Source organism: Diceros bicornis, chromosome 18 (genome assembly GCF_020826845.1).
Source record: "Diceros bicornis minor isolate mBicDic1 chromosome 18, mDicBic1.mat.cur, whole genome shotgun sequence".
NCBI lineage: Eukaryota > Metazoa > Chordata > Mammalia > Perissodactyla > Rhinocerotidae > Diceros > Diceros bicornis.
This window is the reverse complement of record NC_080757.1, coordinates 44,394,870-44,419,373: the sequence shown is the minus strand read 5'-3', so window position 1 is coordinate 44,419,373 and position 24,504 is coordinate 44,394,870. Positions and strand designations below refer to the sequence as shown.

Genomic DNA, 24,504 nt, shown 5'->3' with positions numbered 1-24,504 from the left:
ACTAATTAAATTAATTGATTACCCAGAGTGCTAGGCAACCAGGTGGCAGGGGCTGCTGGGGAAGGGGGTGGGTGGCAAAGACAGGAGGGGCCCGCCGGGGTGGGGGTGTGGCATTGCACCACGTGGGGGCGTGCGGGTGGCAGCCCCCACCCTGTCGGTAACCAGAGGAAGGGGGTGCCCATGTTACCTGTGGTCTCTCATCGATGACCCCCCACCCTAGGTGTACACTACCAGCTCCCCTGAGCTCAGGTGAGACAAGAGGCAGAGGGGTGGCAGATGGATGGAGCGCCCTCCGCAGGCCAAGACACAGGCAGACACCACCCTCCCTCTGCCAGGAGGCAGAGACTGTGTTACCCTCGGCCCTTTTCCAGACGAGGACGCTGAGACTTAGTGAGGCTGAGTTACCAGCCCAGGGTCACACAGCGCACGTGTTGCAACCAGAATCCAAACCCCAAACCGTCCGCCTCCAAAGCCCACGCTGTTCAGTTATACTGCCCAATAGGGGACTGACGAGAAGTGGGTGCTCCCTCATCCTTCCCGCCCTCACCCCACTGGTGGACAGAGGGAGAGACCCCTGTCCTGGTGGAATGGGTGGGAGATGCAGGGTGGGGAGAAGGGAAGGCTGAGGGCAGCTGTCAAAGACCTGGAGTCTTTGAAGGGTGTTGGGGGCAAGGAGGGCTGCTGAGAGCCCCCTGGTCAGCCACCTAGAAGGAAGGGCTTAAATCAGAGCAGGAGAGATTGGGTGAGCCATGAACCACCCCTGACATTCAGGAGGCTCCAGTGCAGGAGGGAGGCTGGGGGCAGCTGCAGCATCTCCAGCTTTGCGGCTGTCCAGGAAGGGGACAGACACCTGCTCCTCTGGGGCGAGGGGAGGGTCGTCTGTCCTAAGGCAGGAGGCTGGAGACCTGACCCCTAGTTAGAGATACATCCAGATGGAGATACATAGTCTGCTCAGGCTCGGCAGACCCAGCAGGACAGTCAGAGCACAAGGTGGGGTGCGGTGGAGGGGCTGAAGATTCTTTGCCTTCGCCATGCCTCCCCCATACCATCCTCTCTGGGCATCAACTGTGGTCCTAAGAGACACTGACAGCACTGACCTGCCTTTCAGAACATGAGCCCCGGTTCCCGTACCCCTGCCCCTACTGTGTGCCAGGTAAGGAGTTCCCCACCCCACCCCCAGCCAAGCCCATCTCTCCTGGCCTAACTATGTTTCCTGACCTGGAACCCCACTTCCCTCCCCCATCTAGGGGAGTGCCCTCATTCCCAACCCCAGAACTTCCCCGGTTGGCTCACCATGTGGGTGCTTAGCAACCCGGGGGCTATCTTTGCTCAGGTCAGGCAGTCGGGGAGCCAGGCCAACACACCCCAGCCTGGGTGGACCACATAGTCTGGCCCGTGTGGTCTGAGATGCCAGGAACCCTCACCCTGCATCCTGAGGAATTCTTTCATCCTGCCAAAGCAGTGCCATTGAGGAGCGTGTCCTTCTTTTAAGCTAAGCTTTGCCCTATCTTTGCAGTTTCTGAAAGAAGACAGCAGAGCCCCAATATCTCAGTGACGTGAGGCCAGGCAGCCTGGGGAAGGAGCTAACCAAAGTGCTCAGGGTGGGGTGGGGTGCTAGGTGGGGAAAGCTGTTCTCCCACCATCAACATCGCTTCACACCAAGTACCTGGCGGTGGGCAAAGGAGAGCCTGGACCTCAAAACCCCAGGTTCCAGGCTCCAACTCACTCTGGCCATGTGACCTTGCATGAGTCACTCCCCCTTGCTGGGCCTCAGTCTCCCCATCTGTAAGGTGAGTGGGTTGCACTAGATCAGAGCTTCTCACTTTTTCTCCGTCAGAAGGCTCCCCTGGGGCACTTGTGAAAAATGTAGATTCTCAGGTCCTCCTTGGTGAGTTCGATGTATTGGGTGAGGGGTGTAGCCCTGGGACCTGTATTTGAACAAGGGCTCTGGGTGATTCTTATTACCAGGCAAGTCTAGGGATCTCAAGATGGGATGGAGGGTCTGCAAAGTCCCTTCCAATTCAGATCTTTTAGGTGCTGGAATTCTCGGGACTGTCGAGACCAGCCGCTCTCTTCCATGCCCCAGAAGCCTGGGGCCCTCGGACAGCTTGGGGCATCCTCCCCTCTGCCCTGCGCTTTCTGTTCACTTGTTCTTCCAGGTCCATGACCCCCACCTTCCTCAGCACCCATTGAGGGGTGGGTGGAAATGTCAGGGAGGGGGCAAGGGGCACAGAGGTAGCAGCAATACCAGGAGGATAGACACACCCGTGCATCTGTCAAATGTCACCTTTAAAAGATTATTCATTGCGGCACCATCAGTAATAACTGAAGACTGAGAATAAAGATTGGTTAAATAAATTACAGTACAGCTGCACAACGTGATGTTATGCAAATGTGGAAAGGAATAAAGATGCTCTTTATGTACTGATACAGAACAATCTCCAAGATGGATGATTATATGAAAACAGCAAGGTGCTGAAGTGTGTATAACATGCAGCATTTGGGTAAAAACAAAAAAGAATATATATACATAATTACACACATATGCAGAGAATGTCTCTGGGAGAACACTCAGGGAACTGGCAAAATGGCTGCCTCTAGGGAGGGAACCCGTGGCTGGGACAGGAGTGGGAGGGAGACTTTTCTCTGTATTTCCATTTGCATCTTTGAATTTTGTATTATGTGGAAGCAATATCTTCTCAAAAACATTTAAATATTTAGAAGGCTCTCTAAGGGCTTTTTGGAATGGCACTGCTCCCCTCACCCCATCCCTGACTCTGATGCAGCCCCCTTGGCTGGATCTGGATGTGGTGCTCAGGTGGGTGGGGTGGAAAATGGATGAGAACCCATCCCAGTGAGTGAGAGAGGAGCAGAGGAAGGAACAAGGACCCAACTCACCCCTCCCGGAGCCCGCCCACCGCCCACTTGGCTCCCCCTCCTCCGAGGATGCCTGCTCAGGGCCCTGAGCTCTGGCTCCCCAGTCGGCTTCCCTGGGGCAGGGCCTGGGTGTCAGCCTCTGCTGCCCCCACCCACTGGCCTTGTGAGGGGCCCCTAACCCCTCAACGCGGGCAGCCTCGCTCGGCACAGCCTCACCTCCTCACTGAGGATCTCCTGGCACTCCGAGTAGTTCACGCGGGCGGCCCAGCTGCCATTGGCCAGGCACTGCCGGTAGCCATTGTCTGGAAAAAGAAGAGCGAGTCAGAGTGACCCACGGGCTCCCCTCCAGAAGAGCAACCTGGGCGTCTGTCTGCCATTCGTCTGTCTATCTATCCATCCATCTGGGCCAGCACAAGGGCCTGCTTGCTGGGCGGCTTTGGGGTGAAGTGCGGGGAGGGGCTTCCCTACTACCCCCTTCCTTCTGCCTCTTTCTGCCCACTGGGCCCCAACAGGGATATAGTGGCAACCCCAACAATTGCCCATGGGGCCCGGGCCCTGCCCACCCAAGCTGGCATGATCATGCCTGTGGGACTGGCCACGGGCAGGCTTCACCAGCTCACTGGGCTGTTTCCTCGCAAGCCCTTATGTGGCGGCAGACTACGTGGCAGGTGCCATTCTGAGAAATCTCCCATTTTAGGGTCTCACGTGGCAGCAAAAAGAATGGTGAGATCTCATGAGTCAGTTCTCACTCACGTGGCTGGGTGTGATATGGTGGAAGGACGTGTGTTGACAGCTCACGTGGCACATTGAAATGACAGGGTTTCATATGGTGGGACTATCAGTGGTGAGGTACCCCGTGGGGGGTCCTCACGTGGCAGTGTTTTGCATGGGGTGGAGCTCATAGGGCAGGTGTTGGGGAAGGTCCCCATGGTGGCATTTCCCTACAGCAGGCCTTGTGCCAGAGGGTCATGTTGTGGGAACATCCACGGTGAAGGTTTCTTGGGACAGACAGTGACAGGTGGCAGGAGTGTGCTGGGGTATGTCACAAGGAGTGACTCTCATGTAGCACATATAGCAAGGATCTTATTGTTAGGATCTGCTACAACTGGCTCCCAGTCTGGCACATGGCCCTTGGGAAAAAAGACAGGACAGTGGCCCAGGGACGGGTGGTATCCATGCAGCCATCAGCCTGGACTGCAGCCCAGAATCTGTCACCTTCTAAGGAGATGGGGAGGGGCCCTGTGGTCCCAACTGAGGCCTGGCTTCAGGGCTCTGGGACGGCTGGAGCTGTACAAAGTGCACCCTCCCCGCCACCTGCCCCTGGGGCACCAGGGCCCTGAAACCCAGTAAGGGAAGTACCGAGGGAGTTCTAAATCTTGTCTTTTCTCCTTTGCTGGCGGCCGTTGCTCTGCCCCACCCCAGGCCCCTCTCTGGCATCAGTGGCTTTAAATATGTTTCCTTGAGTTAATTCTGGCCCCGACTCCAGCCAGTGCTGGCTGGAAGAGAAATTGAGTCCTGAGCCATTTCCACTGGAGCCCCTGCCCTGCTGCAGGCCTTTCCATGGCTCCTGCTGACCCTCACTCACATCCCCACCCCAGCAGGGCAGGAGGAGGGCTGGGGCAGCTGCCGGAGTCCCAGTCCCTGAGGCTGGAGGCCGGGAGGGGCAGAGCTCTGCGTGGGAGACACAGGCGGGGGCCCCGCCCACCTCAGTGCAGGGCTGTGCTGCCCGAGCAACCTCAGCCAGCGGTCTCTCGGGCCTCTCTCCTCATTTATAAGAGGAATGGTTGGACCAGCTGATCCCCCAGGCACTGTCCAGCCTGCGAGCTCCTCTCTGCGGGCAGCATCAGGACCAGAGGGAGATGATGGGTGGGCGGCGGAGAGGGAGCCACGGCCTGGCCTCCAGGGCTGCAAGGCAGAGGCCTGCTCTGTGACCCCCCTCCCCGGCCCCTCTGCTGCAGGCTGCTCATGCCACACATACCAGTGGGGAAAGGAGGCTAAATGGATTTTTAAAGCTCTGCTCAGCTTCCCTGCTGGAGGACCTGAGTCTCGGCAGAGTTGAGCCCTGGGGCAGAGTTCATGAAGATGCTGCTGATTCTCTCCTAATTGCTCAATGAGAGATAAGCTCCCAGAGGGCTGAGGGCTCAGAGACTGGGTTTTCAGGGAGATCTTGGAGAGGCAAGTAACCAGGGGAATCCAGTGTGTCTGCCATGGACCGGAAGTGCCTGGGACCAGAGGCTGCTCCGGGATGTCTGCAAAGAAAGGGACTTGGGGGCAGACATCTAGTTGGAAGGGGCACAAGGGTGGCGGGGTGGGGGTGGGAGTTGCCTTGCCTTAGGAAAGGCAGCACAAGGTAGTGTTAAGAGAATGGCTCTCAACCCAGACAGCCTGAGTTTAAACCCTGGCACCACCCCTTACTAGCTGTGTGACCTTGGGCAGGTCATGCAACCTCTTAGCTTCCTTATCTGCAGGATGGGAATGATCTTAACGAGGGCTCCTCCTTAGATGGCTGAGTGAGCATTTTTAGTTAATGTGTGCAGAGTGCTTAGAGCTCTACCTGCATGTGGTGTGGGCTGTAATTTTTATTACTATTGTCTTGGAGCTGTATTTATATAACCTTACATAAGATTCAGAATGTATCCATTATCTCTATCAAAGGGGGTACAAGTGGGAATTCCGGGAGGGGCCCCCTTGGCTCATCCACATGTGGGGTGAGAGCCTGGAGTCCCTCCCAGGCCGGGTCATGCAGGGGGAGCAGGCGTTGGCAGGAAGGGAGGAGGTGATCCTGAAAGAAAACAGGCCCGAGGAGCAGCGGGTCGTTGCCAGGGAGGATGCGACCTCCTTGTCTTTAATTGCCAAGCTGAGCAGTCCTCCGGAGAATCATGGGAAACCGGATATTTTTGGAAATGCTTCCCATCCATTTGAAGATCAGATGCAGCAGGAGGGAGGGCATTAAGGAAAGGCCTAGAAGTCCTGGCAGCACCTCATCAGTAAATGGATTAATTAGCGCCTAACGAGGAGGTACACCTCTGGGCTCCTAATCACTGCTTATTACACTGGTGTGTGCCTCATCATTCTGGCACTGGGGGCACCCGGAAAGAGGGAGTCTTCCAGCCCTGCCCCCACTTGAAGGGCCCATCACCCCCAGCTCCTCTCCTGGGATCAGAGAGGGAAGAGGGAGGGGGCCGAGAGAGCACCTCACCCAATCTCCCGCCCATCCTGCAGGTGGAGCCCCCGAGGCCCGGAGGGGGCCAGTGCCGAGGGTTCCCTAACCAGTTACAGACGGAGCTGGCGCTGGGACCCAGGACTCCCAGCTTCCACTTAAGGCAGGGCTGGCAAATTGAGTAGCACATGCCCAGGCACTAAAAGTTTATCTGGGGCATGTCAAGTCACCCTTGGGGACACCAGTGCAGGAGCTTGCGGGGAGGGGCCAGGGTTGGCTGCAAAGGTAGGCAGGGCTAGGGCCACAGGGAGCCTGGCTGGTCCCACTCAGAAGGGTGAACTGGACCATGGAGGCAGTGGGGAGCCACAGAGGGTTGACTCCAAGCAAGGAGGTAACAGGGTCAGATGAGAAACTAGAGTTAGAGACTGGGCAACCTTGGACAGGGCAGCAGCCCTGGGGATGGAGGGCAGGTAGGGTCAGACACGAGGATCACTTTGGAGGTGGAATTGACAGGACCTGGTGCTGTTGTGAGAGAGAGAGAGGGACCTCCGCCCAGAAGCACCCCCACCCACCTCGCGCCCCAGCTCTAATGCTGCCTCCTTCCTGCGAGCTCCAGAAGGACTGGGCACACAGCACTGTGAAGGGGGCACCGGGGGGCTCTGATTTCCGGGTTTGGCTCTGCTTCCAAGCTTTGTGACCTTGGGCAGTTATCAGCCTCTCTGCCTCCATTTCCTAATTGTAAAACGGGCCCTACTAAATTGGAGGCTGGTGGGCTGCGAACCCCAAAATCTCCTTTTAGGTCCTTCTGCCCTTCCTCCTGCCTGCGTTTCCTACCCACCCTCCTCCCAGTCTTTCTCCTCCTCCAGGGGTCCAGGATGCGGTTGCAGACATGTGAAGCTTCGAGGTCTGGCTGTTCCCTCCTCCTGCACAGTCCCAATGGCTCCCCAGGGCTCTCCCACCCCTTCTTGGTTGCAGCCCCCAACCCTAACCCCCTTCACCCAGCTGATAAAGGAGAGAGCGGCAGAAGAAAGAACTTGGGAGTTTGGAGCTGGACAGTCTTAAGAGCCATGTCATCCAGCCCTCTCCATCCTCAGACGAGGGGCCGGAGGGCCATATAAGAGGGGAAAATGTGCTACAGGTCATGCAGCGAGTCTCAGAATGAACACTCTCGTGTCCCTGGTCACCCTCGGTACCCTCTTGGGGCTCTGAGCTCAGACCCACCAGACCCCAAGGGCCTCCCAAGGCCTTCCACCCTCCCCTCAGATAGCTCAGGGCCCCTGGCCTGCAGCTGTTGCTCTCTTGATAAGCAGGGGCTGTGAGTCACTGACAGGGGAGAGCAAATTAATTCTGAGGGTGGCAGGTGGTATAGCAAGGAGCTGCAAAGCCCGCAGAGGGAGGCTCAGGGCCTCAGGGGAGCGTGTTTATATGGGGATCAAGTATCCGACTGACCCTGGTCTGTCTCTCCCATCTCACCTGACCTGTGGGCCTGCATGCATGGCTGAGCCCCAAGCCTAGGAGCTAAAACTCTGAGCCTCACCTCCTGGCTGGAGGGCCCGGGGAGGCCTCGTAACCTCCCTGAGCTCAGGGGTCTCGTCCACCAAGTTGGGGCTATTCTGAGGATTCCTGCCCCACCTCAGGGGGCTGTCGTGGGCTCACGCCGACTGACCCAGTCTGTCGACTGCAGAAGCAAGTGTCCGACAGGCCTGGATGCAATTCCAGCTGCACCTGTTCTCTAACCTCTCTGAGCCTGAGAGGCCTTAGTCATACACTGAGCACTACCTGGTTCTCTACAGTGTCTTCCAAGGTTCTGTGAGAAGCAGCAGTGAGGAGCACAGGGGGCCCAGCAGAGCACAGGGCCAGACTTTGGTAAATGGTGGCTGTACCCATGAGAGGTACAGTTGTGATTGTTGTTATTGTCATTATTATTTCCCCACCTCCAACAAGTCCCAAGCTCTCCCCATCTTGTCCCACCTCCCAGAAGATGCCCCGCCCTCCACACGCTCCCTTACTTGTGGTGTTGTAGCGGACACCGTAGAAATAGGCAGGGCAGGGTCGAACCACCAGCTGCCCCGCCGGGCTCTGGGGCCAGCAGGTGCCAATGAGGTCCACGGATGCATTGCACTGCAGTCCTGGGGGCAGAGACGGCCGGTGAGGCAGAGCAAGATCTCCACTCCAGGGTCCTACCCACCTCCCCACTGGCCCACACTAACACACCAACTGGAGACAGAACAGGAGCAACGACCCCAGTGCAGAGATGGACTCATCCTATGCAGAGGAAACACCAGGGGAGGGAATCTGAATTTGATACTATGGCACTAGGGAGCCAGTGTGGGTTCCAGAGCAGAGGAGGAACAAAGATGGCTGGAAGTGATGTAAAAAGCTGAGGTCCTGGCTGGCATTTAGAGGACGGCTGCACATGCTTCAGGTCCCCTGCTCTGTAGCCTGAGGACACTTCTCTCGGCCCCTCACTTGGTGTAGACTGGAACTCTTAGACTTCACAGCCTGAAACAGCTTGGAACAGACTCAGCCAACTCCTAACTGAGCCCCCTTACATGTCTCTAGAACCAAACCACATCTGCTCTGGCCCTGCAGGGAGGAACCAGCTAAGGGAGGAACCAGATGGTCCACCTTCCAGCTGGCCTGAAAACCACATTTACTGAACATACACTCTTGGTGCTCTGGTCTGTGTTGGGCTCTAAGAGAGGACTAACTGAGAAGCGGACTATAGGGAGAAAAAGGAGGGAGACACCATCCGGGGGAGTAGAAAGGACACTGAACCAGGAGTCTGGAACCCTGGCTTCAGACTGGGCTCTGCTACTAATTTGCTGTGTGACCATAGGCAGGTTGCTTACCCTCTCTGGGCCTTAGTGTCTTTATCTATAATAAAATGAAGTGGTTGGATCTGATCAGAGGTTCTTAATCTCAGTCCACTGGAAGCTTTAAGGGTTCATAGACTTTGAAATTAAATGCAAAATTTGGTCTATACATGTGTTTTAATTGGCAAAGGGACCATGGCTTCCATTAGATTCTCAAAGGGGTCTGTGACTCAAAAAAGGATATAAAGAGTTGAACTAGAAACAGAACGTCCAAGTCCCCCTCCAAAGGTTTGCCCTTAGTTAAAGAGCTTTTCGGAGTGGAGTGTGTGCGTGTGTGTATGTGTGTGCGTGTGTTGGGCCAGAGTTGAGGCCATGGTGACACTTCTGGAGGGGAGGGGGGCTTCTGGTCTCCAACAGGTGGGCGCTGGCTGAGGACAGTCCTGGCCCCCCTCCCGATGCTGCCGCTTATGTCTCTGCCCTTCGATGCCCCTCTCCTCCATAAGGCCGGCACCCGGGGCCTGTTGAGACCCAGCATGCCCATCGCGACGGGAGGGGGTTAATAATTCCTGGGACCGGCACAGGAATGCACAGACAAGCCAGAGAGAGCCATGAACCAATGGGGGGCAGCTGCCAAACCCCGGCTGGGGCCCGCCTGCCACCCCTTCCCCAGAGTATCTAGCCTGTCTCCAGTCTTTCAGGAAACAGCACCCGGGTAAGTTGGCCTCCTTTCCCTGCTGGACACGGGGCAGTGCTGAGTACCACTTGTACCAAACGCTGCTTTTTCTTTCTAATCAAAGCTATTCAGAGGGTGTTCGTGCAAATCAGAGCTCAAGGGGCAGAGGCCTTGAGGCCAAGTGGTTTAATTGGAGGAGAAAGAAATCTGGACTGGGGCTTAATGGACACGAGAAGCCAGCAGGCCAGGGAGCTGGGATGCGCCAAGCCCTGGTGCTCTGCCACCATAGAGCCTCGGAGAACGCATCACGGAGCACTGGTGGGGTGGGGATGTGAGAAAGCAGGGCTATGGGTGGCAAAGGCGTGCCAGGTTGGGATTTTAATCTGTCATGGGTTATGCTCATGGTGCGAAGTGTGGAGGAGGCGGGGAGCTGGAGGCACGCGGCTGAGGGGAGGGTGGGATACTATGGACCGTGCTCTGCTTTTTCAAAGCCTTCTTCATATATTTCGTTTGATTCTCATCCATTCTGCAATGTCACTATTCCCTTCTTACAGACGAGGACACGGAGGCCCAGGGAAGTTAAGTGACTTGCCCAAGGTCATGAGTCAACGAGTGAAGGAAGAAGACTCATAGGCAGGGGTTTTTGACTCTGGATTGAGTGATTTTTCTATTACACCACGTGGGCTGCCACTAAAGGGAGGGGGACATCCAGGAGGCAGTGGGGAAGGGGGCAGCATGTGCTGAGGGCTGACTGCGTGCAGGCACATGCAAGGGGCTCTACGTATACCATCTCTTTTAATGACATTCATTCACTCACTCATTCATTCACAGTATCTCCCGAGCCAGGCACTGGGAAGATTAAATGGGACATCCTGTGGGGCAGCAGCTGGAACTTGCCTACCACGCCTTCTCAGTCAGTGTCGCTTCTGCCCTCCCTCCCTCCCTTCCCTCTCCCTCTCTCCTGCCCTGGACAGTGCCCCAGAGCCCCTTTCGAAAAGAACAGAGGGCAGGGCAGGACTGGGCACCAGCCACAGCCAAGACCAGGCCAGAGCCGGCAGGGAGTGGTCACTGAGTGCATGGCTCTCCTGGCCTTGAGGACCAGGTACCAGCCAGCGCCCAGAGCCATGGCCCCGCCCACAGCTGGTTCAGGACATGGGGGTGGCAGTGAGCAAGGCAGACGCCATTCGCCCCTGGTCTGTGGTGTGGAGTAGGATTCCACAGCACCTACTATAGGTCTCACACCACCTGCCAACGTGGGCGCTAATTCTCCCCATTTTGCAGATAAGGAAACGAGGTCCAAGCAGTCAAATGACTCATCCTAAGTCACCCAGACACTACGAGGCAGAAGTCACCCAGGGCTCTTCCCACTGCACCACGGCCGGCGCGGTCTGGGCAACCGGCCCTCGCAGCATTTGGTTGCACCCATCTCTGTGCCCCGGGTTCCTCCGGGTCGCCATGCCTCTCTCCCTCCCACCTGCACAGAAGGCTGCGTGGAGGGGGCGCAGGAGACACTGCCGCAAACGTGACCTTTTACTAAGAGCCCAGAAAATCCTGGAGGGAATTCAAGTCTGCGTGAGACACGGGAAGAAACGCACGGAGAGGCTGCACGAGCGAAGAACAGAAGCTTAAGGAAAGGGGTCAGGAGACACCTGCCCCCTCCCCTCCTAATAAAAGGCCACCGCGCCCACCGAGGCGTCTGGGACTGGGTGGGCGGAGTCCGAGGGCAGGGCCGAGCCAGATGGGGCGTGGCCAGAGGTAGGGGGCCAATCAGGAGCGGCGGCCGAGCTCAGGCTCGGAAATACCGGCTAGAAAGTTCAATAGGAGGTTGGCCTTGTGGTTTTAGGGAGCAGGCGCAAGGATGTCCTAGGCAGAGGAAACAGCAAGTACCAAGGGCCTGAGGCAGGTGTATGTTCGCTGTATCCGAGGTGTTGACATTCCCATCACTTGATGGCTCACCCTCTCATTCATAGGGCTGCTAGATCCCTTCGGGATCTTTTGCTGGGGGTGGCGGTGGCGAGTCAAGTGGATTAAGGTAACCTGTAAAACTGGTCCTGCGACTTCCTCCTTCCCCACACATGCGCAGAGCAGATGCGCGGGGCCCACACTCCGACTGCTCTTGGCAGCACTGTGGTTAGACTGCCCCACATCCCTGCGAATTGGGGGAAGAGGAGAGAGGAATAGTGTGGCGGGCTCCCACCCGCCTATGAAAAAAACCCTGCTGAGTCAGGGTCCTGGGGGGCTGCTTTAATGAGCGGAGAAGAACCCTTTGAAGGTGGCCTATTTAATGCTTGTGCACAATTAGGCACCGGTTTCTTCCCCTGAGTGGATTACATAGTTCCCTTCCCATCAGGCTCAGGGTCCAAAAGGGCTCAGCAGATCTTTCCGTGGTAGAAAACTTCAGAGGGAAATGGGAACCTGGTTCCTGTCCCCAGTTATGTCGGGGCTCCCCTCACCAGCTTCTGAATGAACCAGCGTAGGTGGGCACCTGGCAGCAGCCCTGCGGCTGGCAAGCCCATCCCCCCGTTTGGTTTAAGCCCAAGAGAAGGACTCAGCCAAGGCTGCCCAGAGGGGAGCAGCCAGCTGGCCCAAGGGCAGGCTCTGAACACACATGTTGCCCATTCAAAGGAAGGTGCTGCTGGGGTGAATGGGCAGGGGCTCTGCCTGGGTCGCCTGACATGGAGAGGGTGGCAGAAGGCAGACAGAAAGTCCTGCTCTTTGCTCAGCCACCTTGTGGTTGGGCTGCCTCTGCCTTGGCTGGGCAGGATGGAAAGATGCCTTTGCAGGTCGTATGATTCATCAGGACAAGTGGGTGGGCGCCTCCTCTCCTGTGGTCTGTGGGCTCTTCGTTCTTGCACTCCCAGAACCTAGGACAGTGCCAGGCACATAGTAGGTTCGAGGAAAATTGGGGGCTGTGTGCAAACCCAATATGGGTAAGGGAAAATGCAGGGGCAACTCTGCACCCCCGGATGACTGACCACACCGGGCCCTGGGCACCGCAGCTCTCTGGGTGGCCACATATATGTGGTGGTGGGAAAGTCTGGAATCAGGCCCATTTGGTTCAAATCTAGAGGCCACTGCTTAGTAACAGTGTGTGCTTGGGCAAGTTGCTTAATCTCTCTGAGCCTTAGGTTCCTTTTCTGTAAAATGAGGATAAAAATACTTCCTGACAATATTATTGTGATGATTCATTGAGGTTAAAGCATTTAGAATGGTGTCTAACACGTAGTAGGTACTAAATAAATATTAGTTATCATTAATTATTATTATCATTCATGACCTTAAGACAGGGGATGGGAACTGATGACCCTGGGTCCTCGTTAACAATATGATTCCACTTGTCTCTGATGTCATTAGTCAATAATCCTATTACTTTCTGGCACTGTCATATTCATGCCATGATTTTATGTGTTGCCAGGTCTGTGATCTGCCACATGATGGAGACTCGGCCCTGGGGACCACCCCTCTCCCTGCTCCTGGCATGTGAGAGGCCCTCCAAAGGCCCCAGCTCAGTGCCAGCCACCCCAGCCAGACGCCCACCCATCTGTCCTGGTCCCTCCACCCCACCCTCACCATCTGTCTCTACCAATGCCCATGGGCAGATGGTAGGTCTCAGTGTCGGAAGACAAATAGCACGTTATCAGAGGCTGCTGTGGAGGGTGATGGATTGTGTGTCATGAAGCCAGCCGGGCTGGGCTGGGGTGGGGACAGGGGCACAGAGTACAAATCATCGGGGAATGAACGACATTCATCATGGCCTGTTGCCTCCAAGGACAGGTGACACCTGCGTGGGCTCAGGGATGTTACTCCTCTGGAGCACAACAAGCCAAGTTAATGGAGGCTCACCTGGCCCCTGTGCATGGGGGGCGTGGCCAGGGCCTTTCAACTCAGGCTCCAAACTCTTGCTTGCTCAAGAACTTTCCTGTTCCCCATGGCCCAGCTTAGCCAACTTTGCAGCCAGATGCTCTGGGCTCCCAGTACCTCCCCAGGCTTACTGCCCTTCCTTCCTCATCCCTCCCCTGTCCTTCCACCAAACCCACCTGCTAGCCCCTAGTCAACTCTAGCTTTGGCTCAGAGCTCTGGCTCTTCTTTGCTGGTCCATGCTCAGAGTCTCTCAGAGACTCACCCTGAAACCTCCTCCTTCAGGAAGCCTTCCTGGATTCACACCACCCCTGATCTAACCTCCCTGCCACCTCCATTGCAGTGAGCAATTCATGGCAAGTGCCTTCCCCTTATTCCAGCTATATGGTAAGCACTTTGAAAAGCCTGGTGATGTTACCAACAATAATAAATAATACTCAGTAATGGTATGGCATTCTACAGCTTGTGAAATATTACCGTAAATCGTGGTGCATTCAATCATAACAGATCCTTGAGGTTGGTATCATCCCCCTCATTTTACAGTTGGGCAAAGTGAGGCTCAAGGGGCTCATGCTCATCCCTGTGGTTACCAGTGAGGGCCGCTCAGGCAGACAGGACAAGACTGAGTGCCACTGTGAACACGCGACCCTGGTTGGCCTTTTCCAGTCCAGTGCCCATTCCTCTCCCCTCCACCCTCCCTAGTCAGGGAACCGCAGGCCTGGTGGCAGCTGCTCTGAGTTGCCGAGGCCTCCTCTCCCCGCAGACCCAGGTTCGGAGACTAATGCCTCCAGCTTCCCTGCTCGCACACTGTGTCATCCGTTCCTCCAGCAGCGCACGCCTCGTGCTCTGCCTCACAGTACACGTGTTTGTGGACTTGACTCCGAGACCAGACTGTGAGCCCTTCTTTGTCCTCCCCAGTGCCTTGCATGGGGCCCAGCGCACAGTAGGCACTCAACTAATGAGTTAGATTGAATTGGAAGAGACCTGAAGAGGAAAATGAATCAACAAAGAACAGTGAGCCCCCCAAAGACCCTTAGGTGCAGGAGGCCCTCTCCACCTTTGCAGCCCCAGGACCCCAGCTAAAGGGGCCAGGGTGAGGGTTCACGGGCCACACCCAAAGCTGGAAAAGGCATGGCCTCAGTTTCCTCATCTGTACAAACGCTGGGTCTTAAACACTTGTGAGCGGGAAATAAGATAATTGTACAAAAGCACTTTGTCAATGGTGAAGTTATACAAATATTAGTAAACTTTGCAGTTATGCAGTATTTTCTATTGAGGAGGTCGTGGAGCAGGGTATTAAGAACACATCTGGGAGCCAGGCTGCCTGGGCTCAGATCTTGGCTCCAGCACTTTCTAGTGTTTCTCTGTGCCTCAGTTTCCTTATGTGTAAGATGAGGATAGCAGCACTACCTCAGAAGGTCGTGGTGAAAATTGGGCTAATCTATCTCCAGTACCCCCAGCAGGGCCTGGCACACGGCTAGCACCACAGTTTTATGCTTCAGGCATTTTTAGCAGAGAAAACAGCAGCCTTTCTCCCTCGCTGATGCCTGAGTCACAGCCCAGGCCTCCTCTCTATTGATTCTCATGCAGCAAGGCTGGGGTGACTTCCTCTGTTGCCCACCCCAAAGCAGGGAAGATAACTACTTGGCACCCTTGCCACATGCCCCTCCTGCACCCATGGCAGATGCTGTCACCTAATTGCAGCTCTCTCTCCCACCACACTTACACGCGACTTCAGGATCCTCCTCAACACAGCACTCCGTGGAGATATGACGAATTGCTTGGAGCCCTAGAAAGGACATCCCTCTGCTCTTCTGCTCTAGGGCATGGCTCTGTGTGCAGGCCCTGGAAGACCTGGGAGAGTGGGGGGCTGTGGGCACCTGGAATCTTGCAGGAAGGGGGGCCGGGGTACTCACCGGAGATGTTGCTGGCTGGGGGAAGGCTCTCGCAGTGCTGGTCCTGGAGGGAGGCGGAGACAGGGTTCAGCCCCAGGAGGAGAAGGGCCTGTGGGTGCAGGGAGGCGAGGGACACGGTTAGACTGTGCCATGAGCAGGCTGCCTGCAGCTTCTCGCTTCCCCTCCCCTCACACATGTCTCTTCCCAGACACCCCTCCCACCAGTCTCCTTGCCCTCCTCCCCCACGTCCTCTCTGCCTAGAAGGTCTGCAGCTGAGGGGCCTGGAAGGGAGGCTGCTAACAGCAGGAGCCCAGGTCCCCAAGACAGAGGTGAGTTTTCTCCCTGAGGGCTGGGGGCCTCCAGCGAGGCTCTGCCTGAGGAAGCCCCCTCCATCCCCATGGGCTCCCAAGGATGGCCCAGCTGTGTCCCAACACACACACACACACTCACACACACACACACACACACGCACACCCTCCCACCTGCCCGCTGAGCACACACAGGCTCATTAGTTCTCCTCCCTCCCTCCCTCCCAAGCTGCAGGTGCTCCGGGCCCTCATCCTCGCTCAGTAATTACAGGTCACTACAAATTGTGCCTCACCGCTCACCAAGCTCTTTTACATCTGCGATGGCACTTAATTCTCCCTGGGCTGGTGCGGCTGCCCCTGTTTGCAGATGAGGAACCTGAGGCCCAGAGAGGTGAAGGGATAAATGTGTCTGGAAAGATGGCTGCCCCATTCCAGAAAGAATCTTTGCCCTTTACCCTCTCTGGGGACTCGGTGTCACTCTGATTCCAGAATTTCAGCCCACTTGGGAGGAGGGTGGGATGGGCCTCACACCCAGAGGGCCGCCCTTCTTCAGCTAACACCTCCACCCAATCATGTGTCCCTCCCTTGAGGTCAGCACCCTCCCCACAGATTTAGAGTCAAAAGAGACCTGGCGTCCAGCCCTGGTTTCACTGTGTTGCCATGGGCAGGTTACTTGACCTCTCTGTGCCTCAGTTTCCTCACCTGTAAAGACAGGTACAGTCATGCGCCACATAACAATGTTTCAGTCAACAATGGGCCACTTAGACGACGGTGGTTCCATGAGATTATAATGGAGCTGGAAGATTCCTATCGCCTAGTGACGTCATAGCCATGGCATAGCACCACGCATTACTCATGTGTCATGTTGATCCTGGCGACAGCTCCGAGCGTGTTATTGCTCCTGAAGCCCTTCCAGTGGGACAAGATGTGGAGGTGGAAGACGGTGATATTGATGATCCTGATGACCCCGTGTCAGCCTAGGCTGAGGTGTGTGTTTGTGTCTTAGTTTTTAACAAAAAAAGTTTAAAAAGTTAAAAAAAATAAAAAATTTTAAAAATAGAAAAAGCTCATAGAGTAGGGATATAAAGACAGAAAGTATGTTTCTTTTGTATACAGCTTGTGTACAATTTTTGTGTCAATCGCGTACAAGTTTTCATTGTACAGCTGTACAATGTATTTGTATTTTAAACTAAGTATTATTACAAAAGAGACGAAAGGTTAAAAAAATGAAAAAGTTTATAAAGTAAAAAGTTACAGTAAGCTAAGCTTAATTTACTACTGAAGAAAGAATTTTTAAAATAAATTTAGTGTGGCCTAAGTGTACAGTGTTATAAAGTCCACAGTAGTGTGCAGGAATGTCCTAGGCCTTCACACGCACTCCCCACTCACTCACTGGCTCACACAGAGCAGCTTCCAGTCCTGCCAGCTCCATTCGTGGTCAGTGCCCTATACAGGTGCGCCATTTTTCAGCTTTTATACTGTATTTTTACACTACGTTTTCTATGTTTAGATATGCTTAGATATACAAATACTTACTGTGGTGTTACAGTCGCCTACAGTGTTCAGTACAGTAAGGTGCTGTGCAGGTTTGTAGCCTGGAAGCAATAGGCTATACCATGGAGCCTAGGTGTGTAGTAGGCTGTACCATCTAGGTCTGTGTAAGTGCACTCTGTGATGTTCGCACAAGGTTGAAATCACCTAACGATGCACTTCGCTAAGTGGTGCAAGACCTCATCAGAGTCGTCGTCCCCCCCGCCCGGCTCACATGTGTGAGTATGAGCACAGCACACTCCCTGAGGGCAGGGTTCTGTTTTGTTCACTGCACTCAAATTTGCTGAAAACAGTAATGAACTACATTGAGTTTCAGGTCTATGATAGGCACTCAATAGGCCATGCTGATGGATTTGAACTTGGTGATTTTTATTCAGCCCTGGGTTAGAGGCGAGGTGGCTGTTTCCCCTGGGATTTGATTTTCGAGGGGATGAGAAGCATGTGCAGGTTGGGGTGGGGGGGGGTCTCGTAACCAGCCCCTCCCTCCAGCTGTCGGGACTTGGGCACCTGGTGACCAGCAGAGCTCCCTCCACCCGACCAGGCTCCCGGGGTGGTGAACTCCAGGTCACTCTCTGCATCCGTACCCCTGTGCCCCTGCTCTTTCTTCCTGGGGTCCCCTCCCTGGGACCCTCTCCCGGGACCCCCGGCCGTGGTGTCTCAGCCCCAGCCCACTTCCACAGTCTGCAAAATTCACTGCAGAACTTCAGACAGAGACGCGTAGATCTGGAAGCTGTCCTAGATCTGGAAGCTGTCGTAGCCATTTCACAGAAGGAAGATGAGAACGGGGGAGAGGTGGGGACTTGTCCGAGTCCCCTGGTGAGCAAGTTTCTAGTTTAGACTAGAGCCAGGGCGGTGGGCCACACTAGCAGCACACAGCCATCATGCCCAGTGCCCGGAGAAGGGTGAGGAGAGCCAGGCCCTCACCTCGGGTCCAAAATTTAAGGGGGCACCAAAAAACTTAGTAATCAAGACAGATAATATTTTAAGGCAACATTTTTTAAAACTCTAAATTAATGCAAAAAATCCATGAGGAACAAAATATCAAAAACTTTTTAAAAAAGACAGGATCAGTAACAGTGCTGGGTATATTGGAGCTTGGGGCAAAAGGAAAAATCAGTAATAATATTAAAATTCTGTGTATCTTGATTACTGAGACTTGGGGCACCTCCTTAAATTTTGCGCTTGAGGAGACTGCCTCACTCTCCTCACCCTAGTCCTGGCCCTTGGAGCCTTCTTCCCAAGCTGGACTCCAGCCCATCGCACCCGTGCCCAGGGCTGTACATCCTCCTTCCCCCTGGACTCCTCCCTATTCACCTCTTATGGACCTCAGGACCTTCCCCCAGTCCTTAGAAGCAAACTGACCTGCTCTTTTCCAGAGCTTTCCTCCCTCACCTGCCATGAATGTCCTCTCCTACGCTGCCCCATCCCCATCAGTGCCACCCACCTTCCCCGGTACCTGCCCCTTCCCACTCCTGTCCCATGACAAAGGCAGGCTCTGCTCCCCTCTCTCCCACCCTACATTCCAAGGTGGAATCAAACGCTCCCCACTCTGGGTCAGAGCCTGTCCCGTCCCCCCTTGACCCCGATGATTCACCCACATTGTACCCTCAGTGCTATTCCTGAGTCCTTAGTGGACTTGTTTACTCTATTCCCTCGCTGGCACACTCCTGTCACATCTTCACAGGAAGCACACTTCCTGCTCTTAATGGGCCAAGCTCCAGGGTCCCAAGCACCCCCAGAGCCCTGCACCCCATCCTGTGCTCAGCGCTCAGGACACTCAGCAAACGGCTCTGGGGTTAGTTGACTCGCTCCTGGGACTTGGGAGTGATTACAACAAACCCATTCGTCTCTCTGGCCCCAAGGAACTTCCAACACTTTATTAAACTTCACAGTAATTAAACTTCACAGCCCCCAGAGGGATGGAGAAATATCTTTACCCTCATTATCCAAATGAAGACGCAGAAGCAGAGAGAGGAGGGAGCCACCAGGCCACCCAGTGACTCTTGGTAGCTAAGCAGACAGCAGTGTCCTCGCTGACAAACCCACCCCGCTCAGCTCAGCGGTCGGCAGGGACTCAGCTCTGCGCTGTCCCCAGAGAGGGGCTGCTCAGCTAGGACGGCCAGAGGCCCCTTCTAGAGGGAGACTAGGAGTCCCTGCCCCCAGCTTGTTGCCCCATCCCTGCCTCTGCCACCTTCCAACACACACACACACACACACACACACACACACGCACACACAGAATGGAGGTGGGGCTCCCAGCGCCAGCTCAGCCACAGGCAAATTAAAGAAACTGGAAACGTGGAAAATATCAGCCCCGCTACTTGACATTCCACCCTTATGCTTCTAATCCCGAAGCCATGCTTTCTGCTTCGGTCTTTCAGATCCCTTTGGAATCACGCCACCTTCCATTCACATCGAATGACTTGTCACCTCCCCAGCACACCCGGGAGCCTGCCGGTGTCCGCACACCTCTCTCCGTGCAATTCTCTGCCCCTCCTCACCCCGGCCCACCCCTTCACCCCGTGAACCCTGCAGCCCTCCAAGCCAGTTCCTGGGCCCCCGCCCCGGGCAGCAACTTCCCCAAGACTCCAAAGTAAATCACCTCAGTCACCCTGTCAATGTGCCCATGTCCCCTCTGTACACGCGGTGGACCCTGGTGCTCGTGACGCTTGAAAACCGAGACCTCAGAGTAGTCCCAAATGCGTGAAACCTCCTCAGTATACAGAATTATGCCCCAGGGTTCTAATTAGATGGCAAATACACAGGCCGGAAGGTCTAAGCCTCGCATCTCAATGTCCTGAGGTTCACAGAGGAGCAGAGCCAATCCAGATTCATCACAAAACCCAACTGAACGCCACAGGGCGAGGGCTGGCCTGTCCACGGCTGGCTGCCTGTAACCCCGACCTTTACGTTTCCTTCTTGGAGGTGACGGTTCACAGTTTTTCTACCAAGAGGGCCAGTTTTGCATTATGCAAAGAAAAAGCCTTCTTAAAATTCCGGAACCAGCCGGAGAGCGTTGTTCGCTTCTCAGCGAGGTCTAGCAACCAAAACACATGACCAGAGCATATGGTGAATGGGGTCACATCAGAGGCCTGGGCCTCACCAAACGGGCCATGTCATCCTCTCTTAGAGCAAACCAAACGTGGTTTTGGCCTAAGAATCGCCACTTTCTTGGACGCCCTCCGTTTGCTCCTCCCCTCCATTATTAGCCCTAGCTGCTGGCTTTCCTTTCAGAACCGTTTTCGACAAGTCAAGTTTTCCGGACTTTGTGAGGGTTCTCATTTTCGATCAGCTGGTAGAGGAAACCCAAATGGCACTGAGGATCGCAGCCGGCGGAGCGCTAGGCTCACTCACGGGTAATGCCTCACTTCTGTACACCAGCCGGGCAGCCCCAAGGCCCCAGTAAAACCTGCACCTCGGCTACAAATCTCTCCACTTGCCAAAGAGCCAAACCTCAAATGTCAAATCTGAGAAGGCCAAGGGTGTGTGGCAGCTGGATTACAGCATCACGTAAATGGATGTCCAAGGACCCAGTGGGTCCCCGACACAGGAGGGGCGCTGCACTGCAGAAAGCAGATGGGGTGGGTCTCATGCTCCCCGTTTTACAGGGGTTTACAGTTGAGGTGCCCAAGGTCACGGAACTGTCTTCAGCAGCTGAGTGGGGACTAGGATCCAGTAAGCAGGCGATCGGAGTTTGTCTTTCAAGTGGATGAAAGGTGGTGGAGGGGGATGGTCTGGGTCAGGACAGGGCATGGGAGGAAGGGATGGGCTGAGGAGAGGGAAGCGGGCAGGAGCCGCGGAGAGGCGGAGTGGGAGGGCGGGAGTCTGACAGCCGCCTGCTTCAGCACAGAGCGAGCTGAGCGGGGCTGGAATGGAAGCTGCCATCCCAATTCGCAGTGTGACTTCGGCGTAAAGGTTAATCACACCCAGAAAATGCTTATTAGAGACCATAAATAACAATGTTGCTGGAGCTCAGTTTGGTCTTTAAGGCAGAAAAGTGCAATTTCTTTTGATGGGATGATTTGGTAATTAACCTTTTAGGGAGAGTCCTGAAGGGCCACTGGAGGGAGAAGAGGGGTGGCCTGGAGGCACCTGGGGCTGCCCCCACCTCCCAAAAGTTCATGAGGAGCAAGGAGAAGGGGGCCCGCCTCCCCTCCCCTTCATAACTACCTCTGATGTGCGGCTTGGGAAAAAGCCTCCAGAGGCCCCCGGAGAACCTCTCATAGGGGCCAGGGGCCGAGCTGGCCCTCTGACAGAGCCACAGCTGCAGCACTTGAGTGATCCTTCAGCAGGATTCCTCCCCCTTCTTTCTCTGCCTGAGCCCAGTCCTGCCACCGACTGTGTGACTTCAGGTGAGTCACCTGGCCCCCGTGGGCAATGGGGGCTTTCCTACCTGAAACACAGAGATGTGGGCCACCGGGGGAGAACGAGGGGAGAGATGCTTTCTGAAATCTAAAGTCCCCTACAAGTGTCCATGGGGTCGTTTTCACAACTTGGTTGCTCTGGGCCCCAGGACCTTCCTCCGTTACTTAGAGGGTCGGAGTAGAGCAGGCCTCCCGCAGGTGTTCCTCCCTGGGGGCCCTGGGGAGGGGCTGCAGGCAGGACCCAGGCCCTTGCCCTGCTCAGTCAGGCCTTGCTGCTTTCTCTGTAAGCTTTCCTTTGAGAAGGGGTTTTTCAGCTTAAAAGGAAAGTTGTTTTGTTTTTTTAAACCACCAGATTAAGTGATCTCACCAAGCCCCTTGCTGGACTGGGATTCTACATCCAAAGAGTAAGATTTACGTAAGATTACTCTCTAAGCCACTTTCAAATATACAACACAGTATTTTTAACTAGAGTCCCCATGCTGTACATTACATCCCCAGAACTTACTTGTCTTACAACTGGACATTTGTACCTTTTGACCACTTTCATCACCCCCCCACCCGCTCCCCGCAGCAAACACCAATCTGTTCTGTTTCTATGAGTTAGGTTTTTTAGATTCCACATATAAGTGAGATCATACGGTATTTGTCTTTCTCTGCCTGACTTATTTCACTTAGCATAATGTTCTCAAAGTCCATCCATGTTGTTATAAATGGCAAGATTTCCTTCTTTTTTATGGCTGAATAATATTCCATTATATATATACACACACACACCACATTTATATATACCCCATATATATACACACCATATATATATGTATGTATATATATATATATATACACACACGCACACACCATATATATATACACCACATTTTCTTTATCTATTCATCTGTTAGTGGACACTTAGGTTGCTTCCATATCTTGACTATTGTAAATAATGCTGCAATGAATACGGGGGTGCATATGCCTTTTCGAGTTAGTATTTTTGTTTCCTTTGGATATATACCCAGAAGTGGAATTGCTGGCTCATATGGTAGTTCTATTTTTAATTTTCTGAGGAACCTCCATACTGTTTTCCACAGTGGCTGCATCAATTTACATTTCCGCCAACAATGCACAAGGGTTCCCTTTTCTCTGCATCCTCGCCCGCATCTATGTCTTGTCTTTCTGATAACAGCCATTTTAACAGGTGTGAAGTGATATTTCATTGTGTTTTGATTTGTGGTTTTGATTTGCATTTCCCTGATGATTAGTGATGGTGAGCACCTTTTCATGTACCTATTGGCCATTTGAATATCTTCTTTGGAAAAATGTCTATTCGGGTCCTTTGTCCATTATTTAATTGGATTATTTGTTATTTTGCTATTGAGTTATATGAGTTCCTTATATATTTTTGATATTAGCCCTTTATCAGATACGTGGTTTGCAAGGTGTAGCCTGTTTTAAGCAAAGCCAAGAGAAGAAAATCTAAATATGAAAAAGAGGAAGGGTCATAAATCAAGATTTCTTTAAAAAGCTGGCTCCCCCATTGCATTTATTTATTTATTAATTTTAATTTTATTTTTTCTTCCCCCAAAGCCCCAGTAGATAGTTGTATGTCATAGCTGCACATCCTTCTAGCTGCTGTATGTGGGACGCGGCCTCAGCATGGCAGGAGAAGTGGTGCGTCGGTGTGCGCCCGGGATCCGAACCCGGGCCGCCAGCAGTGGAGCGCCCCGGGCCGCCAGCAGTGGAGCGCACGCACTTAACCGCTAAGCCACGGGGCTGGTCCCCCCATTGCATTTAAAAATGAGGATCTGGTTTGCAAAAATAAAACATATGTGCATACAACTCTTTGGAAACCTGTCTGCGCCTACAGGAGATATAGCTATGGTTACAGACTGACAGTACAGGGAGGGGCAGGGCCCACAGGCAATTGTGCAGTTTCTGCCCTGCCCAGAGGTGCTGAGCGGAGGGGTCCCTGGGGCTAGAACTGCAGGCTGTGCACCAGCAGGGCTGGGACCCTCAGGGGGCCTTTCTCCATGTCCGTAGAGGTGCTCTGAAGACCAGCCAGGGTGAAACAAGACTTGGGACTGAGGCAGCCATGTCGGGGGCCCTTTCTCAGTCCTCCTGATGGCCCAGGGCTCTTGCCCCCTGAGCCGGGCCAGGTCCCCCTCACAGTCTCTTTCTGTGACAGCCACAACCCGTCCCCACCTCAAGGCCAAGAATCTTTGTCTTCCCCCAAAGTGGGTGAGAGTGAGAGATTATTCTAGGCAGACAAGAAATAATTTATTATTACATTTAATTAACTTAAATTGCTGTTGTGCAGAGAGGAAAAAATGGAAAGGAAAATCTCCTGCCTACAGTTCAGGGAGGGGGCACGCCTGGGTGTTCCCCACCTCCACACCTTCTCCCCAGGGCCCTGGGCCCAGCATGCGCCCTGCCTGCCTCCCACCACTCGGGCCCTGCCCCCTTCCCTGCTACTTCACTCTGCTGCCCTAACGAGGCCCCAGAGCAGAGCTGAAAGCAGTGGGCCGCCTACTTCACCCACCCCCAGGGCAGCGAGGACCTGCGAGACCGCAGCTCTGGAGTCTATACATGCCCCTCGGAGGAGCCCAGATATACGCTCTAGTTGGGTGGTAAGCTCCCTGAGGGCAGGGTCTGTGTTTGGCTAGTTTTGTACCCACAGTGGGGCCTGGCGCAGAGTAGGCCCCAATACATGTTTGTGGAGTGAATAAATGACTGACTGACCGAGTGAATGAATGAACAGATGGGTTTTCACTTTTTGCTGCCTTTGACCATGGGGTCCCACCAACATTTTGATGGGCTCACTTCCCCATTTTTCTGCATCTCCTTTCCCCCTGCCCACCAGGAACTCTCTCTTACTCTTGGTCCTTGCTTCTGCATTGATCCCCACCTTGGACTCCAGAAGAGTGTGCTGGAGGAAAAAGTGTTTTGGGGTGGGAAGTACAGGGCTGAGACCCTATTCTGACTCTGACAAACTTGCTCTGTGCCTGTGG

The 24,504-nt window shown here is 54.3% G+C and overlaps 1 protein-coding gene across 2 annotated transcripts in view; it reads right to left on the bottom strand.

Annotated features, from left to right (window-relative positions):
• Nucleotides 1-24,504, bottom strand: part of CRHR1 (corticotropin releasing hormone receptor 1) — a 47,191-nt gene that overhangs the window by 9,374 nt on the left and 13,313 nt on the right. For both annotated transcript variants that reach the window (XM_058561268.1, XM_058561267.1), the window contains exons 2-4: nucleotides 15,301-15,388; nucleotides 8,047-8,166; nucleotides 3,094-3,179 (exon numbers count right to left, since the gene is read on the bottom strand). In XM_058561268.1, coding sequence (XP_058417251.1) covers nucleotides 3,094-3,179; nucleotides 8,047-8,166; nucleotides 15,301-15,388 — 294 coding nt within the window. The remainder of the gene's footprint in view (nucleotides 1-3,093; nucleotides 3,180-8,046; nucleotides 8,167-15,300; nucleotides 15,389-24,504) is intronic.